At 37.3% G+C, this 17641-nt stretch overlaps 3 protein-coding genes across 3 annotated transcripts; all 3 read right to left on the bottom strand.

Moving 5' to 3' along the window:
* LOC121259974 (probable acyl-activating enzyme 1, peroxisomal) lies at window positions 1-3526 on the bottom strand. Its single transcript, XM_041161816.1, has 2 exons — window positions 3227-3526; window positions 1-1592 (listed from the first exon to the last, which is right to left on the bottom strand). Exons 1-2 carry the CDS (start codon window positions 3443-3445, stop codon window positions 120-122), a joined length of 1692 nt encoding a protein of 563 aa, XP_041017750.1. The 5' UTR covers window positions 3446-3526; the 3' UTR covers window positions 1-119.
* A 7326-nt stretch (window positions 3527-10852) lies between these two features.
* Window positions 10853-12214, bottom strand: LOC121260250 (stemmadenine O-acetyltransferase-like). Its single transcript, XM_041162080.1, has one exon. It carries the CDS (start codon window positions 12212-12214, stop codon window positions 10853-10855), a length of 1362 nt encoding a protein of 453 aa, XP_041018014.1.
* Window positions 12215-14956: 2742 nt separating this feature from the next.
* Window positions 14957-16599, bottom strand: LOC121259987 (stemmadenine O-acetyltransferase-like). The gene has a single exon (XM_041161827.1). It carries the CDS (start codon window positions 16477-16479, stop codon window positions 15094-15096), a length of 1386 nt encoding a protein of 461 aa, XP_041017761.1. The 5' UTR covers window positions 16480-16599; the 3' UTR covers window positions 14957-15093.
* Between the last annotated feature and the right edge of the window lie 1042 nt (window positions 16600-17641).

Below are 17641 nucleotides of genomic sequence, written 5' to 3' on the forward strand. Positions count from 1 at the left end.
CAACCAAGATTATTTATTTTTTCCATAGCAAGCGAATTTCGATGTTGAAGATGTTACAAAGTGATGCTAACTCCTTGGATAATGATGATGATTAACCATGGAAAGGAAAAGGGTGCTTATTACAGTTTGCTGAAACTCTTGTTTGTAAGGCTTCCCATGGCCTTCGCTTTTTCCCTTAAAACAAATTTCTGTGCCTTCCCAGTTGAAGTCTTTGGCAGATCCTCAAAAAAAACAGTTCGAGGAGCCATATAATGGGGCAAGTGTTCCTTACAAAACTTAATGATCTCCTCTGCACTGACACTGTACCCATCTTTCAACTTCACAAATGCACATGGTGTCTCCCCCCAGTAATCGTCGGGTCTTCCCACAACAGCTGCCTCAAGAACCGCTGGGTGACCAAAAATCACTGATTCCACCTCAATTGTGCTAATGTTTTCACCCCCAGATATGATGATGTCTTTAGACCGGTCTTTTAGTTCTATGTAGCCATCAGGGTGTTTCACCCCCAAGTCCCCACTCCGAAACCATCCGCCATTAAACGCATCCTGTGTTGCTTTTGAGTCCTTCAAATACCCATTCATCACAGTGTTGCCTCTGAACATAACCTCACCCATGGTTTTTGCATCAGGGGGTACACTCTTCATGGTGACAGGATCTTTAATGTCAATTTCCTCAAGGCCAAGATGGTGCAATCCCTGACGGGCCTTGATCTTTGCCTGCGCCTCTCGAGGAAGGGAATTCCATTCTGGTTTCCAAGTGCAAACAGTCCCAGGACCATAAGTTTCTGTTAATCCATACGCGTGAGTCACATTAAATCCTAGTTCTTCCATCTTGAATAGCACGTGAGAGGGTGGTGGTGCACCACCTGTCATCACCACTACCTTGCCTGGAAGTGGCCTGAGCTCGCTAGCTGTTGCATTTATTATCATGTTCAAGACTGTGGGTGCACCACCAAAGTGGGTCACCTTGTGCCTAGAAATATTTTCTAAGATTCCTCTTGCAGTGACATTCCTTTGGCAGACGTTTGTGCCACCCTGAGCAGCAACAGCCCAAGTGAGGCACCACCCATTGCAGTGAAACATGGGGACGCACCATAAGTATACAGGCATTGAACCCATCTCATTGAGAAGTGCCGCTGCAAGTGAATTGAGATAGGCACCTCTGTGACTACAAATCACACCTTTTGGGCTTGATGTAGTGCCTGAAGTGTAATTGAGAGAGATTGGATCCCATTCATCATTTGGCCGTCTGACCTCAAAATCGGGTCTTCCTGTTGCTAAAAAACCCTCATATTCCAGGTTTCTGGACCTCGAAATGGCATTGCTGATGTTAGCAGATGGCGGATCAGACTCTGGAATTAAGACCAGAAGGGGCAGCTGGGTCCTTGTCTTGGATAGAATATCAATCGCTCCCTGAGCAATATGAAGAAACTGGTAGTCCACAAAAATGAGTTTGGCCTCCGAATGTCTAAGTAATGTTGATACCATTGCCGAATCATGTCGTACGTTTAGTGTACAAAGTACTGCACCAGCCATTGGGACGCCAAAATGTAACTCATACATTGCGGGAATATTTGGGGCCATTGCAGCGACCTGCGCAAACGCTTAAAAGTTCATTGGCAACAAATATGAAGATTAAGGATGTTGTGATACTATGGGCTAAAATGATTAGGAGAGCGATTTCATGCTTCCAAGATAAAGAGCTATAGTTAATACTTCAATAGATTTGTATAGCTTAAGCACCATGAAAAGGTCTGATGTACGGGGAAAAGAAGTAAACAGAGCACGCTTTTTTAAAAGAAATGATAAAGAAACCAAGGCCTTAAAATGCATTACATCTTGAAGCAGGAAGTGCTGGTTAAAACAAGACTTATTCCATGTGCCTCTTGGTCCGTCACACATTAGGTAGACAAGTATGAGGCTGCAAACTATATAGATTCAAAGAGTACTAGGCTCTCTGTACATTCCCAAGTCGATGGTCCCACAATTCAACTTCAGGATGTTCTTTTTTGAAAGCTAAGGAATAAAGTTTTGTCTTTCTAATCACCCTTTATAGATGTAAAATTTGAAATGCTCTTTACCTTGTCTGGAGCGAATTTAGATCTATCACCCTTTATAGATGTAAAATTTGAAATGCTCTTTACCTTGTCTGGAGCGAATTTAGATCTATCATTGGCAAATTACCCTTTATAGATGTAAAGGTAGAAAAGAAGGGTAAATCATAGACAAACCAAGAAGGGAATTCTCCAACTCCCTCTAAAGTGAATTTTCATTTAGCAATGTAGCAAATCCTGAAACTGAAGAATGAGTTAAAAGCAACGATTCCAACACGATTAAAGTTAATCAAATCATACCTAGTGATTAGGTTGTTGGGAAGATAGGATGGTCTCATCTCATCTCATCTCCTTTCTAAACATAATTCAAATACAAATACTTTTCAATTTCAAATCTTTAGTTTTTTCATCTAATCATTACAATTTTTTCAAATTTAAAATAAAATATATATATATATTATATTCTAACAATATTTTTAACTTTATAATATTTTTATTTTACCTTTATCTCTCTAATTTTCCAAAACTCCATCAAACATCATAATTCAAACTATTTCACTACTATCCACAAATCATCTCATTTCTATCCATGAATTTCTCACCTCTTCTCGTTTCCTAAGCATTAAGTAAGGTTAAAAAAAGTAAACGAAAAAACCAAAAAGATGACATGCTTTTTTTCAGTGAGTGGGAGCCGACTATAGATAGATCGGTACCCAAAAGATAGATTCGAATGGTTGCTAATGTTGCATTAATTTAATATTATTGTTGCTACTTGAAACTGGCTCAACAGATATAAAATAATGAAAACATAAATATAAAATAGAATAAAATAAAAAAAAGTAATCTATACCATCGACAAAAATGATAGGGGGCACAGAGCAACATCTGCAAAGGAAGAGTCGGTGTAAGTAGGAGAAAACCAGCAGCAGAATGTTCAGGAAAACTTGAAAACCGGTATCAGGATAAGTACATAGCCACATAATCCGGTGCAAACAAACAAACAACACCGAATGATCGCAGAAACAAAAGATCGACCCAGAAATAACAACTTAAAAAATGACAGAGAGTAGTCAAATCGCACGTAATGAACGATAGAACTGAGAAATTGAAGGGAGAAAAAACAAAAAACAGAGAGAAACGATAGATTGATAGAAGTTTCTTTCAATACTTTACCACATCTCCGCTAGAAATTCCCAGCTGGGCTATAGCAGAAGCGAGTCTGGTGCACCGTTCAAGCGTCTCTCTCCAGGTGTACTGGACATCACCGTACACAACAGAAAGTCTGTCTCTGTAGACCATCGCAGAGCGCTCCAAGAAGCTGATTGGAGTGAGAGGGACGTAGTTCGCATCGCACCGGATCGCACCCTCCATGGATTTCGACGGCGTCTTCATGCTGCAATGGGACACACCGACACAGCTTCACGAGAGGATCGAATATGTAAAAGATTGACCATGTATAATTGATGACACATTTAACATATGAGTGATGCTAGGGAGCCCGCTCCCCTTTTTTTCTCGATTGGGTTTTTTATTTTTAGTTTTGTTTTTATTTAATAATTAAGAAAATATTATTTAATTATATTGTGATTTTTTCTTTTTTAAAAAAATTTTAAAATAATAAAAAAACTCAATCGGACAAAAAAAAGAGAGCCCGCTAGCATTTTTCTTTAGCATATTTCACAATATATATAGAAAAATGATAGGGATTTCATTGGGAGATTTCGTTCATTTTTTCCGTTCAAATCTTTTTTTTTATTTCTTAGTTTTCTTTTACGTAGTAATTAAGAAAATGTTATTTAATAATATTGTGAATTTTTTTTTCTTTTTTAAAAAATATTTAAAAAGTGTTAAAAAAATGATGTGAAAAAAATATGATGCAAAAAAAAAAATTTTAAAATGTTTTTTTATCACATCATTTTTTTAACACTTAAATATTTTTAAAAAAAGAAAAAAATCTACAATATTATTAAACAACATTTTCTTAATCACTATATAAAAAAATAAAAAAATAAAAAGTAACGGGATACTTGAACGGGATCTCCCAACGAAATTCCTAGCATTGCCCATATATATGTCTTAAAATAAGAGTATTTTAGTAAAATGATATAACACAAATAAGTAATGATATCTATACAATATATTTTACAATATATTTCACCATATATATTGTAAAATAAGAGTATTTTGATAAAATGATGTTATTTTTACAAGTTAATTTATAAAAATATTATTTTTTTAAAATATTATTATGTAAAATATTATGAAAAATTATGTATGTTTGTCATTTTTCATATAGAAAATCCCAAGTGGGTTATGTTGTCGGATTTTATGTTTCCCTTCATCGGGCCATGGCTAGTCATGAGACTCCTCGAGCACGGTTACACCGTTCGAGCAACAGTGCGAGACCTAGGTATGGTCTCGATTCCACATTCAATTTTTGTTTTATTTTCTTTGACATTTGGTTGATAAAAAAAAAAAAGACTCAAACGAAAAAGGAGGGAGAAAACGAAAAAAAAAATACTCTGCATTTGCATTCCAATACTCATTTGTCTCAGAATGAATTTATTTCTGGCAATGAAGAAACTTGAGTCAATATCCCCTGCAAACCATTTGAACCAGGAAAAAAAAAAGAGCCATTTTTTTAACTAACATTTTCCTCATGCTTTGTAAAAAATAAAAAATAACAGCAGCACAAGATTTGAACATTAATTTTTTTTTTTTTTTGACAATTAGAGTTGAACATCAAAACTTGACATCACAATTCCTTCAGGAAGACTGAAACTTCTGCATTCCACAATAGTGTTGTCAAAAACTTCTGCAGGAGTCATACGACGTTCACTAGGAGGCGGAGGATAGTTGGCTTACATTGGATGTCGAATTATCTGAGAAATCTCTGTTGTTATTTCTGGATTGTTGAGCTTGGAAGCCACGGCCTATTGATGTGAATTATTGTGAGGAATTCACAACAATTTACCTCAAATTTATCCCAAATTTCTATACCACAGACAACAATAAAACCCAACTAAAGACATTAGTGCCAGTCCAAAAGATTAGCAATAATCAAATGAGGGATCAAAGGGAAAATGGCCTATGTTACAACTGTGATTCCAAATGGAATCCAGGCCATAGGTGTCAAAGCTCAAAATTATATTTAATTGAAAAAGTGACCCTGACAGTAGTATGACACTTTCTCAATCTAGGAAATGCCCAAGAATTTCTCTGCATGCTATATTAGGGTCGTTAAACCTGAGAACTATGAGAGTTATAAGCAAAATTGGCAGCCAAGCAGTCACTATCTTCATTGATCCAGGAAATCTAGCTCTTCTCACTAAAGTTCCCTTAATTGTGAAGGAGGATGAGAGAGTGAAGGTGAAAGTGAAAGTGAAAGTGGCAAATGGGGATCAAGTCTAGAGTGAAGGAAAAATACAGGGGGTTAATGTGACTGTTCAAGGGGTGGTGTTCACTGTAGACATTTATGTGCTTCTGTTGACAGGTTGTGACATTTTGATGGGTGTATTCTAGTTGCAAGGGATGGGCTCTATCTTATGGAACTTTCAACAACTCACCATGTAGTTTACACATAAAAAGGTTGTAGTAACGTTAAAGGGGCTGAGTGGCAACACATGGATTGAAGAAGGGACGGTTAACAAAGCCAACATACTAGAGAATAAAGGGGTTTTATTGCAATTGATAGAAGAACTTCCACCCACCACAACACCCCCCATTCCAAAACCTATACATCTCATCCTTAACTTTTACCTTAACATTTTTGCCCACCTTTTGGCCTCCCACCAACTAGATCTCATGACCATGTCATCACCTTCCAACCTGGAACTAGAATAGTCTCTGTTAGACCTTACCACTACCCATATTTTCAGAAAGACAAAATTGAAAAAATAATCAAGGAATTACTAGAGTCAGGAGTGATTAGACCCAATCAAAGCTTTTAATCATCACTTGTGCTACTAGTGAGGAAGGCAGATGGCATGTGGTATTTATGTGTCAATTATAAGGCACTAAACAGTGTCACTGTTAAGGACAAGTACCTCATTCAAGTAGTGAAAGAGTAAATGGATGAGTTAAATGGAGCCAAGGTGTTTTCAAAACTCGATTTAAGGTCGGGTTACCATCAAATTAGGGTGAAACCTAACGAAATTCCCAAGATTGCGTTCAGAACACACGAGGGGCACTACGAATTTCTGATTATGCATTTTGGCTTAACCAATGCCCCATCTACTTTCCAAAGTCTCATGAATAAGGTTTTTAAGCCTCACCTCATAAAGTTTACTTTGGTTTTTTATGACATTTTGATCTATAGCAAAGATGATGAAGCCCACTTAAACCACCTGAAGGTAGGCTTTGATATCCTAAGGGAAAATCAACTAGTTGCTAAGTTGAGCAAATGATATTTTGGCTGCACAGAGATCTCATATTTGAGCAACTTAATATCGAGCCAAGGAGTTCAAGTAGATCCAGAAAAGATTAAGGCTATGTTGGGCTAGCCAATACCTAAATCTATCAAGGTCTTAAGAGGCTTTTTGGGCTTGATAGTCTATTACAGAAGATTTGTTCGAGGATATGGAGCTATAGCTACAAAGCTAACCAGCTTACTTAAGAAAGACAGATTTGTTTTGGGATGAGGAAGCACAAACTGCTTTTGACAGGTTGAAAACAACAATGACTGAACCCCTAATCTTGGCCCTTCCCAATTTTTAGTCACCCTTTATCACCGAGTGTGACTCTTTAGGAGAAGCTATTGGAGCAATTTTGATACAGTCAGGCAGACCCTTAGCATTCTTTAGTCAAACATTGAAGGGCATAGCCCTAAGACTCTCCACCTATGAGAAGGAACTGCTAGCACTAGTTTATGCAATACAAAAGTGGCGCTACAACCTATTGGGTTAACTCTTTGTGGTCAAAACAGACCATCAAAGTCTTAAATTCCTATTGGATCAAAGAGTAAGGATTGTCATGCAACAAAAGTGGATCTCCAAACTTAAGGGCTATGACTTCATTGTTGAATACAAGAAGGGTAAGGAGAACCTAGTAGCTGATTTCTTATCAAGGCTAAGAAGGGAAACTAAAATAACTGTCATGATTAGTTATTTCCCTTATTGGGATTAGATGATTGAAATCAAGACTTTATATATGACTAATGACAAAATCCAAGCTATGAGAAAGAAACACCAACAGGGGCAGTTACCACCACCATACTCAAAGAAAAATGAAGTTTTATTCTACAAATGTAGTGTATATCCCTGTCAACCAAACTTTCATCCACAAGTTACTAGACTTGATGCACAGCAACCCCTTAGGGGGCCACTTAGGCTTTGATAAAACTCTACATAGGGTTAAGAGAGATTTCTACTAGCCTGCCCAGAAGTCTAATGTGAAGGCATTCTTAAGAAGTTGTAATATTTGCCAAATTGTGAAGGTAGATAACACATTTCCCAGTGGCCTCCTCCAACCCTTACCCATACCATCTACATCATGGACTGGCATAATCATGGACTTTGTTGATGGTTTACCTACATCTGAAAGGTTTAATGCCTTATGGGTGATAGTCGACAGGTTTACCAAGTACTCTTACTTTATCCTACTCTCTCATCCCTACATTGATAAGGTGATAACTCAACTTTTCTTAAAACATATTTTCAATTTGCATGGCATGCCCAGCTCGATTATTTCAGACAGGTATCCTACTTTTACCAATACGTTTTGGAAGGAGTTGTTCTCGTAACAAGGGGTTCAACTAGCATTTAGTATTACTTACCATCTCCAAACGGATGGTCAAACATAAGTTGTCAATAAATGAGTGGAGAACTACCTTAGAAGCTACGTAGGGGACAGGCCGAAGGAATGGTCAAAATGGATTGTCCTAGCAGAATGGTGATACAATTCTAGTCAACATGCATCAAGTAAAGTCACGCCCTCTGAGGCTTTATATGGGTATTAACCCTCTAGACTGGTTAGCTATACTTCTAAAACAACAAGAGTCGAAGAGGTGGAGATTACCTTGCATGACCGTGACCAATTGTGGAACCTAGTTAGGGTTTAAGAACGTATGAAAAAATATGCTGACAATGGGAGAAAGGAGCAACATTACCAGATCGGAGATTGGGTCTAGTTGAAACTTCAACCATACCGAAAATCCTCCATCTGCCATAACCAAAGCTTCAAGTTTTCCCCTCGATTCTATGGGCCATTTCAAGTGGTCCAGGAAATAGGCAAGGTGGCTTACTACCTTCAGCTTTCGGAGTCCGCTCAAATCCATGATGTGTTTCATGTATCATAACTGAAACAGGAGATAGGTCAGTAGGTCAGCCCCATTTCGACGCTACAACTAATAGATAAAAGAGGAATCTTTAAATTCGAGCCTGAGGAAGTGCTTACTAGGTGAATGAGGAAGGTGAAGAACAAACCCTTCGTTGAGCTCTTGATTCAGTGGCATGGACAGCCATAAGAAAAGGCGTCATGGGAGCCGTACCACCAACTATGCGTCGAGTACCCACACCTTTTGGGCAATGTGTTTTGATGGGAGGGGATTTGTTACACGCTGACAAGAGAAGAATTGAACTGAGAAGATGAAGTATTGGGAGGGTGTCGGCCAATTGAGATAACCCTAGAGCAGAAGTCTAAAAGAGCTTATACGTGATGGGCTCAGAGGAAGAGCTACGAAGACTAAAGGCATCCAGGCTTTGGCCTACATTGGGTTATGGCCCACTTTATCTTAGATCTTTATATTATTTTACTGTCTTAATTGTAACTCGTAGTACTTGAGGGTATTTTTGTATTTCGTTATCATAGTATAAATAGATGTAGCAGAAGGAAAAAAGGGAATCATCTCGAATTTCTATGTTGTATTGTTCTATTGTTGTATCGAGGTGCTCCCCTTGAAAAGGGCCTTATTTCCTTACTAATATAAAACATACGTCTCCCCTCCATTTGTGTATTCCCTATACATTTTCCTACTTGGTTGTAACAATGTCGTTACCCACAAAGAGTATCAAAATTAAAAGCTATTGTACAACATACATATTTGTCTGTACATGTTTCACAACCCTACGATTGAGATGGTCCAAGGAAAAATAATCTCTTTGCATGTCTTATTTTTTTAGCTCCTTTTTCGAGTTAGAAGTTTTGGAGTCTTTGTTCTACATGATTTTTTTTTTTTTTTAAATGTAGGAGTTGGAGGTATCTTTCCTACTTGAGTGTAACTATAGTAACACCCTACCCGATTAAAAAGAGTGTAGTTGGGGACCGGACGTGTTGATTATCGTAAATTTACACCCTCCAATATATGTATGACACATTTGTTTCTTAAGAAGTGTAAAATAGAAGTGTGTGTACGGAATTAATTCCGTGTAGCTACTCCCCCTTCCTCCAATACTCTCTCTCTCTCTCTCTCTCTCTCTCTCTGTGGCCAAAGGCTAAAGTAAAGATCTCCCTCCCTCAGGCGATCTCCCTCACTCTGAAGTAGAGATTTTTGTTTACCTTCCCTGATTTTAGCAAGATCTTGCAACGATTTTCGCATATCTCTCTCCCTCCCTCAATCAATCACCCTCTGTGAACTATTAAACATAGGTAAATTAAACAGCCCCGTCAACTATACATTTAAACCTTCACAACAAGCCAAAAACTTATCCAAAAAGTCAAACAAGGATAGTAAACGATCACCAAGAACTGAGACTCAACTTCAACCTCAGCAAAATGAAATCTGCAATATAGGTTCAGGCTTCAACACCCCAAAAATATAGCGCACAATTCAGAGCTATCGTGAGTATCACTCCATAGCTAGAGGGAAAAGTTCCCACTAATACTAGGCTAACCATGGTCCTTCTCTTTTTGTACATTTTCCCAACTCACACACCAAGATGAATCGAAATCATGGCCTAGGTCCCCACCCATTACTTCTAGGAAAAGAAGATCCCATTTTTTTTTCCCGTGTCATGAAAGCAGTTCTAGCATCGAGACCACCATAGTTGGGGGAGTTGGGGGAAGGGGGGAGAAGCGAGAAGAGAAAGAGGGGCTGCAGAGGAGAAATGATTCGCTCAAACTCGCACCCATAGTTGGTTCCAGAAATCACCTATCTGTCAAATCTTTATTTGAGTGTGTAAAATAAAGATAAACACCATGTTCTATTTGAAGATAAACTCGAATAGAAATTGTATAAAAGATACCTAGATAGCGAGAAACCGGAAATCTCCACTCAAGTCAAGTTTGAGTCATAACTTAAATTTTAACCCTACTGAGAAATTCAATGAATCCTTAGGCAACTAATACGAGTAATTTAAGGTAAATCTACATATGTATTCGAACCCAATACTCAATACATGTCAAACTCCTTGAAAGTAACTAATGACTATCGAGTCATACCCTTGGTGGTTATATTCGTCATGATTGGGTTGTTGATGATGGATGTCATAATGCAGTATATTGTGTGAGTGTGGACCAAATGTGGTAGTCGTGGGCGTATTAATCAAGAACCTGTTGGTATATACACGCGGTATGGTTCTCATTCTGAACAAGATAAATGTTTTAGAAAGGAATCTAGTGTTAATAACATAATTCAATTATTCTTCCTATAATAACAAACTCACAACAAATACACTAATTTTGATTTGTCATTTTGGATGAAAAGCAACGCTTGCATGTTATGTAGTTCTACAATTTAAAATCGATGCACACATATCACTTGATTCACCTATCTTGCATTTATTTGTGAATTGACATGATCATCATCAAGCCCCCAACGCAGGACAATGACCAATCCTGGATGAGATCGAAATATCATTGTCTTTAGACCTTTATGGGACTAGGATCCAAGGAAGCGAAAGCAAGGAGTTCCTTTTCTTGTTCTAACATGGCTATATCTTCTTTGTCCAACCACACCCATGCTTCTATTCCACCGCCACATCTTGTGTCCATCAGCATTATCGTATTTGGAAACACCTGCTCCCTCTCATCACTTGAGTCAATACAACTTACCCACATCGGCTTTCCCCATCCAAAGTCAATATCGTAGAGACCAAAGTTACACCAACTTGTAAAACTAATGTAATCCATTCCACGATGGCTTGCTGCACTTGAGAGTGTCCGTCCCATTGCATTTACATGCTCGTAAAGCTTTGGAAACCCTCCATCACCTTGCAGGTCTCCCAAAAAGTCAGCATCGATTTTTGTTTTTGCTTCTCTGAGCTTCCTCACCATGTAAGCCAACTCCATCTTCTCATCATCCATGCATAACACGCCTGCTACCCAAATAAAGTTTCCCATAGATGATTCTGGGAATGGTGGAGCTGCTGTTCGACGCAAATTCACTGCATGTGTATAAAATGTTGGCTTCTCGATACCAGATTTAGTCTTGAAGGCAGCCATGATGCATTTTACTAGGAGAGCCGAGACTACCTCAACTCTTGTCGGGGTTGGGATGCTTGAGCTAGTTGCTTTAGCCTTAAGTGAGGCAATGACCGACGCATCAAACACAATTCTCCTTCCAGTACACCTGCCGGATCTAAGAAGAGGCATGGTCAAAGCCATTAAAGTTGCTTCCATGGGGTATGCTTCATTTTGTATGAAAATTGCTGGGGCATTAAAATTAGGACATATTACATCTTCAGAAACCTCAAGAGTGGTGGCAGCCCAAGCTTTAAGAAAGGCACTAAAGGCAGTTCCATCAGCAATCATGTGACAAACAAGGACACCGATGGCAACACCGCCGCATGCAAAGTTGTTCACTTGTATCTTAGCTACATGATCTCCCGCAGTTGCGCCGCTCCAACTAACACCTTGGGGAAGAAAGAGATAGAAAGTTCGAAGATTAGGCCGGTTGAGGCAGTCAACAAGACGACAATTTACATGTGTCTCTGAATAATAGACCCCCTCATCATTACAATTAATAGAAAGGTTGTCTTTGATTTTTCCTGCCAAAGGGTAAAAGCGAGTCAAAGTCTCTGATAGGGATTGTTTTAGTAGTTGTGATCTTTGAGAGACAATATCAGCATGACCTGTGCTAATTTGATCGTTTTGATAGAAAATGATAGTGGGAATATAGATGGAAGACAGGAACTGGTCCAAGAGGGAGATCTTGTAGGTTTTCAGGTTAGGAGGTGTTGGAGAAGAGGGCTTGATGTACTCTTTGGAAATAGTTTCGACCTCCATTTTCAGCATTTCCTTGAAGGAGATGTAAGTAGCTCACTCAGGCACAAGCCGATCGATAGCTGTAGCTAGCTGGTGTATAAATAACGTAACTAGGATGCCGAATTCATGCAAGAGAAGTTGCTTTTAGCTGTATTAATGCCTTTAATATATATTCGAGGTCAACTATGGATTTTGGAGTGCACGATGTTGGATCCTTCAAGTTGATCTTAACCCAACTTGATATACATATTATTAATATTGCATGTGATACTACTGGCCAAATTTAATATCCATCAATCGTTGGATCCTTAAAACTTCTAGAATTGCAGGATGAGAGAGATCAGAGAAAGGACAAAAAATACAGCTTTTCTCATTAGGTTTATTTAATTGCCAAATAGCCTTTTAATAAACTACTCTTATCAGCGATCCTTCAAATACGCAAATAATAATTACACCTCTTTATAATAAACTATTGATATCTAATTAACTTATTGTCTCCTCTCACGATTTTCATACAATAATTATGATTAAGAAATAGCTTTAATTTCTTTAATATTTTATATATGTACGAAGATCATAGAACAGATCATTATAAGTTGTCGGTCATCACCCTACCAGATCTAGTTTACATGTTTATTAGTTATATATATATATATATATATATATATATAATTAGCTGTTAAGCATGATCTTGTGAATATTGCAAACTTCACTTCATTAATCAACGCAATTTATTTTATTGTTACACCACCATCTAGAAAGTTATTAAAATTTCCTGATCATGATCAAGAAGTACTACCCCCTCCATCTTTCACGAATCCAAGGCCAAATAAAATGTCATGCACATGACAAATATTTAAACTGATCGATGAGAGATTAAGTACTAGTTAAAATGTAATTTATATATAATGAGATGTGATCCAGCTTGCTGTACTTATACATACATACATACATACATAAATCACTCTGCTTGCTATATATTAATTTATTTACCTGAGAGGTGGCTCCCTGATCTGCAGATCACTGCAGTCAATTGCGGGATCGTTACACAAATCGATCCAAACTCATGAGCCCAAAGTTTATGGCTTTGTGCTTTGATTTTGCGTGTTTCGGATCGGTTCACTGTAAAATGGTACTGTAATTAATAGTTTTTTTTTTAATTATTATTATTATTATTTAACCATCATTTGAAATACAGTTTTGGCGGATTTATTATTATTATATCCTCGATTGAAGTCGTTGCATGCTTTTTTTTTCTTATTTTTAAGAAAAATCGAGGTCTCGCCTCCTCTTATTATTGATAGCCCTCACTGAGATGGAGGAAAACCATTCACAAAACTTTCTTGTACAATAAATCAAAACCGTAAATTATAAGGACAAGACAATTTATCTAGTCTCAAAATGCCCCGAAGTGGTCATGTACAAACTCCTCACCTATAAAATCTAAAACTTTTCCTTTCATGCCTTCTTTTGCCAAAAAATCCGCTGTCATGTTAGACTCTCTAAAATTATGTCTAAATAGAATATTAAGCAAACTAACAATCTCTTTAATCTCCTCCCAAATATTTCAAAAAAATCAATATTTACGTATTCCGGAAGCCAACCAACCTATCACAACACTTGAATCCAATTCTACCAATAAATCTCTCAAATCAAGCGAATGACGCAAACATATCCTATTCAGTAAAACACGACGTTCAACTATAGTACTCATCGCATGTCCATAAAAATGAGAAAAATCCACTACCACTTTATCACGATAATCATGAATGATGCCTCCACCATCGGATCTATCTGAATTACCACAAGATCCACCATTCACATTCAATTTAAACATCCCCACATCCGGTGCCTTCCACGCAATCAAACTTGGTAATTTATTAATGACCAAAAGTACTAGACAATTTAACTCCTGCAAAACTAACAAATCATTGGCCCCCATTTTTTTTGAAATGCCTCAACCCATGTGAGATGTCCCTTAAATTTATTTTCACAACTCTCGAAATGACCCTCCAATCATGACTGACACCCTCTATTGGAGATGCACATCTAGCCCTCCTAAGACCCTAAGAAAAAATAATAATAGGCAGTACCCCCACAACCCAACCAGCATGAGATGAAAAAGCCACACGTCCCCACCAAAAATTCTTCTTCAGCTTTCTTTTGTTTTTGGAAACTATATATATTTACACAATTCATGAACTAGTATATATTATTTGTGCCTCAAAGGCTCAAACAACCAAAACTAATAGTTTTGAATTTACCCCCTAGCTAGCCGATTATTTGTACTTGATACAATTGCGACAATGGTGAAAATTACTAAAATTTTACTCATGTTAAGGGTGCAAATTGCAAAAAGAGAAAAAGTACGTAGTAATTAATTAGGGGTATAAATTTAATATAATCTTTTTCCCTTTGTCTCAGGTAACTTATAATTGTTTGCACCCTAGCTAGATTAATGTAATAAGATCATCAGGAACCAGCAAAGATTCCTCATGATCATGAGATTAGGTCACAAGCTAGCTAGGCTAGCTAACGCCTATAATTTGAGATCAGTTCAATATATAATATTTGTGCTGCCGTTTTTGCGACTCACTTGTGCTGCTTAATTATTTCAATTATAATTATCTTAGGGCATGAGGCGCCCATTAATTCTTCATTGGTGGCAAAAAAAAAAATATATATATATATATATACTCATTTAGTTTGTTGATAATTACCATAATGCTATATATGCTATAACAAGGAGATCATCAATGGTGTAAATATATATATATATATATAATAATGTTTTTCAACACTCGATCCGAACATAATCTTGCATTTATGAACATAATCATCAAGCCCACATGACGATATGACATGACATGATGATCATGAGAAATACCATTAATAATTGTCTAGTAGTTTATAATGGGACTAGGATCTAGAGAAGCAAAAGCAAGGAGTTCCTTGTCTTCTCCTAAAATGGCCATTTCTTCTTTATCCAACCGCACCCACGCTTCTATTCCACCTGCTGATCTTGTGTCCATCAAATTTATCATATTTAGGAACATATGCTCTGCATCGCTTCTTGTTGAACCTACAAAGCTTGCCCACTTCGGCTTTCCCCACCCAAAATCAATGTCGTAGATCCCAAAGTTGCACCAGCTGGAAACCCCAATAAAATCCATTCCACAAGGACGTGCCACATCTGAGAACTCTCCAGTCTTTGCTTTCACAAGTTCACAAGCCGTGAGAAACCCTCCATCACCATCTTGTATGCTTTTCACGAAATCACCATCGATTTTCATGATTGCCTCTCTGAGCTTGCTTACCAATTGAGGTAACTCCGGCTCCTTATCACTGCATAATGCGTCTGCTATCCAGAACAAATTTCCTGCTAAGAATTGTGTGAGTGCCAGTGGTGAACTCACTCTTCGGCGAAAATTCACCGCGTGGAGAATCAAAGCTGGCCTCTCAACACCGGATTTGGCCCTGAAGGCAGCCATGATGCATTTCCATAGGAATGCGGACACAACCTCAACTCTTGTTGGGTTTTGCAAGCTTGAGCTAGCTGCTTTGGCCTTAAGTGAGGCAATGGCCGAAGCATCAAACACTATTCTCTTTAAAGTAGATTTGCCCGATTTGAAGAAAGGCCCGAACAAAGCCGTCACTTTTGCTTCTTTAGGGTATGCGTTGTTTTGTACGAAGATTGATGGGGCAATATCAAATTTAGGATATACAGCTAATTCACATGCTGCCTTTCGAGCAGTGGCAGCCCAATCTTTGAGAAAGACACTCAGGGTAGTTCCATCAGCAATCACGTGGCAAACATAGACACCAATGGCAACACCACCGCATGCAAAGCTCGTCACTTGTATCGTAACAACACGATCCCCTGCAGAGGGCTCTTTCGAAATGGTATATTCGAGGATGAGTTCTTGGAAAGACAGAAGATCAGGCTGATGCAGGCATTCCTCAAGACGACTCTGTACACGGGCTTCTGAATAATAAACACCCTCGTCATTGCAATCAAGGGAGAGATTGTCTTTGATTTTTCCAGCAAATGGGTAAAAGCGAGTCAAGGTTTCTGATAGGGATTGCTTTAGAAGTTGTGATCTTTTAGACACAATATCAGCAACATCGTAGCTGCCTGCGCTTTGATTCATGGGATAGAAGAGGATTAGGGGGATGTAGGAGGAAGGACTGAACTGGTCCAAGAAGGACAACTTATGGATTCTCAGGTTAAGGGGTGTCGGAGAGGAGGGTCTAATGCAAGTTTTGGAAACAATTTCGACCTCCATTTTCAGCTTTCCTTCTTGAATTGGAGATTTAGGAAGCTCAGTACGAACAATGAGCGGAAGAATCTAAAGATCGAGAGGGTGTTGACTAGAGATGGAGTCGCGCTGAACCCATCAATAATGTCGTATAACGTGATGAATAATGATATATCCATAATATTTTATATAACATATTGTATAATAATATATTAAATGTAGAATATTTTTATAAAATATTTTATAAAAATAATATAATTTTATAAAAATATTTTTCATTTAATACATTTTTATACAATATGTTATACAAAATATTGTGAGTAATTCATTTTACTAATGTAATTATGTTTTCGGAAGTTTCGTATGATAACCTCTCATTGGTCCTAGCACAACGACAAGCTATGCATTAATTTATATTAAATAATATAAAATAATAATGCCATTCCAGTCTTCAAAGGTCAACATTTCGTAATAATTCATAATGTTACCTTGCTTTCCAATGTTTCCATGTGATGCTAGCGACCAAATTTATAATGTTTCGATCATTGGAACATTTAAGGGAAAAAATATGGAAATTACATTTTCCACCTAACACGTTTTTCATCTAATTACATTTAAAATAATCCACATCAATATATCGCGTTGTTCGATTACAAACAAATAACGGTTTGATCGAATTACTACAATCTGAACATTTGAAGAGAGGTTTAGATAGTGAGTTGAGTTGAAATAATATAAGAATTGAAACTTAAATAAAATATTGTTAGAATATTATTTTTATTTTAAAACTTGAAAAAGTTAAATTGTTTATAAGATTTTATTTAAAAATTTAAAAAAGTCGTAAAGAGAAGATGATATGAGTTGAAATAGTTTTTAGATCCAAACAAGACCAATCTTATCAAACACCCCATTATTGTAATTTCTTTATGGTTTGAGATTGCAATGTGTCCGTATTGAGATAGTTTGACATGAAATGTTTAAAAAACGCATATTAATCAGAAGGTGAAAAAAACATTAAATAAACATATTCAAATAGAGGAAGCACTCTTCCCTCTTTATAAATTATTGATATTGATCCCTCCTCTAAAGTTTGTCAAGTGTCAAACCCATCAAAACAAAGTTTGGTAGGTATCCTACTGATATCTCCATTTTAACCCCATAATTAATGAATTATTGTTGAGAGGTGCTT

Source organism: Juglans microcarpa x Juglans regia, chromosome 4D (genome assembly GCF_004785595.1).
Source record: "Juglans microcarpa x Juglans regia isolate MS1-56 chromosome 4D, Jm3101_v1.0, whole genome shotgun sequence".
Lineage (NCBI taxonomy): Eukaryota > Viridiplantae > Streptophyta > Magnoliopsida > Fagales > Juglandaceae > Juglans > Juglans microcarpa x Juglans regia.

Bases quoted from the DNA above. Each gene is read 5' to 3' on its own strand.
- LOC121259974 (XM_041161816.1), bottom strand. From the start codon at position 3,445: ATGAAGACGCCGTCGAAATCCATGGAGGGTGCGATCCGGTGCGATGCG. The intron at 1,593-3,226 runs GTAAAGTATTGA...GCGTTTGCGCAG, and splicing joins GAATTTCTAGCGGAGATGTG to GTCGCTGCAATGGCCCCAAA.
- LOC121260250 (XM_041162080.1), bottom strand. From the start codon at position 12,214: ATGGAGGTCGAAACTATTTCCAAAGAGTACATCAAGCCCTCTTCTCCA.
- LOC121259987 (XM_041161827.1), bottom strand. From the start codon at position 16,479: ATGGAGGTCGAAATTGTTTCCAAAACTTGCATTAGACCCTCCTCTCCG.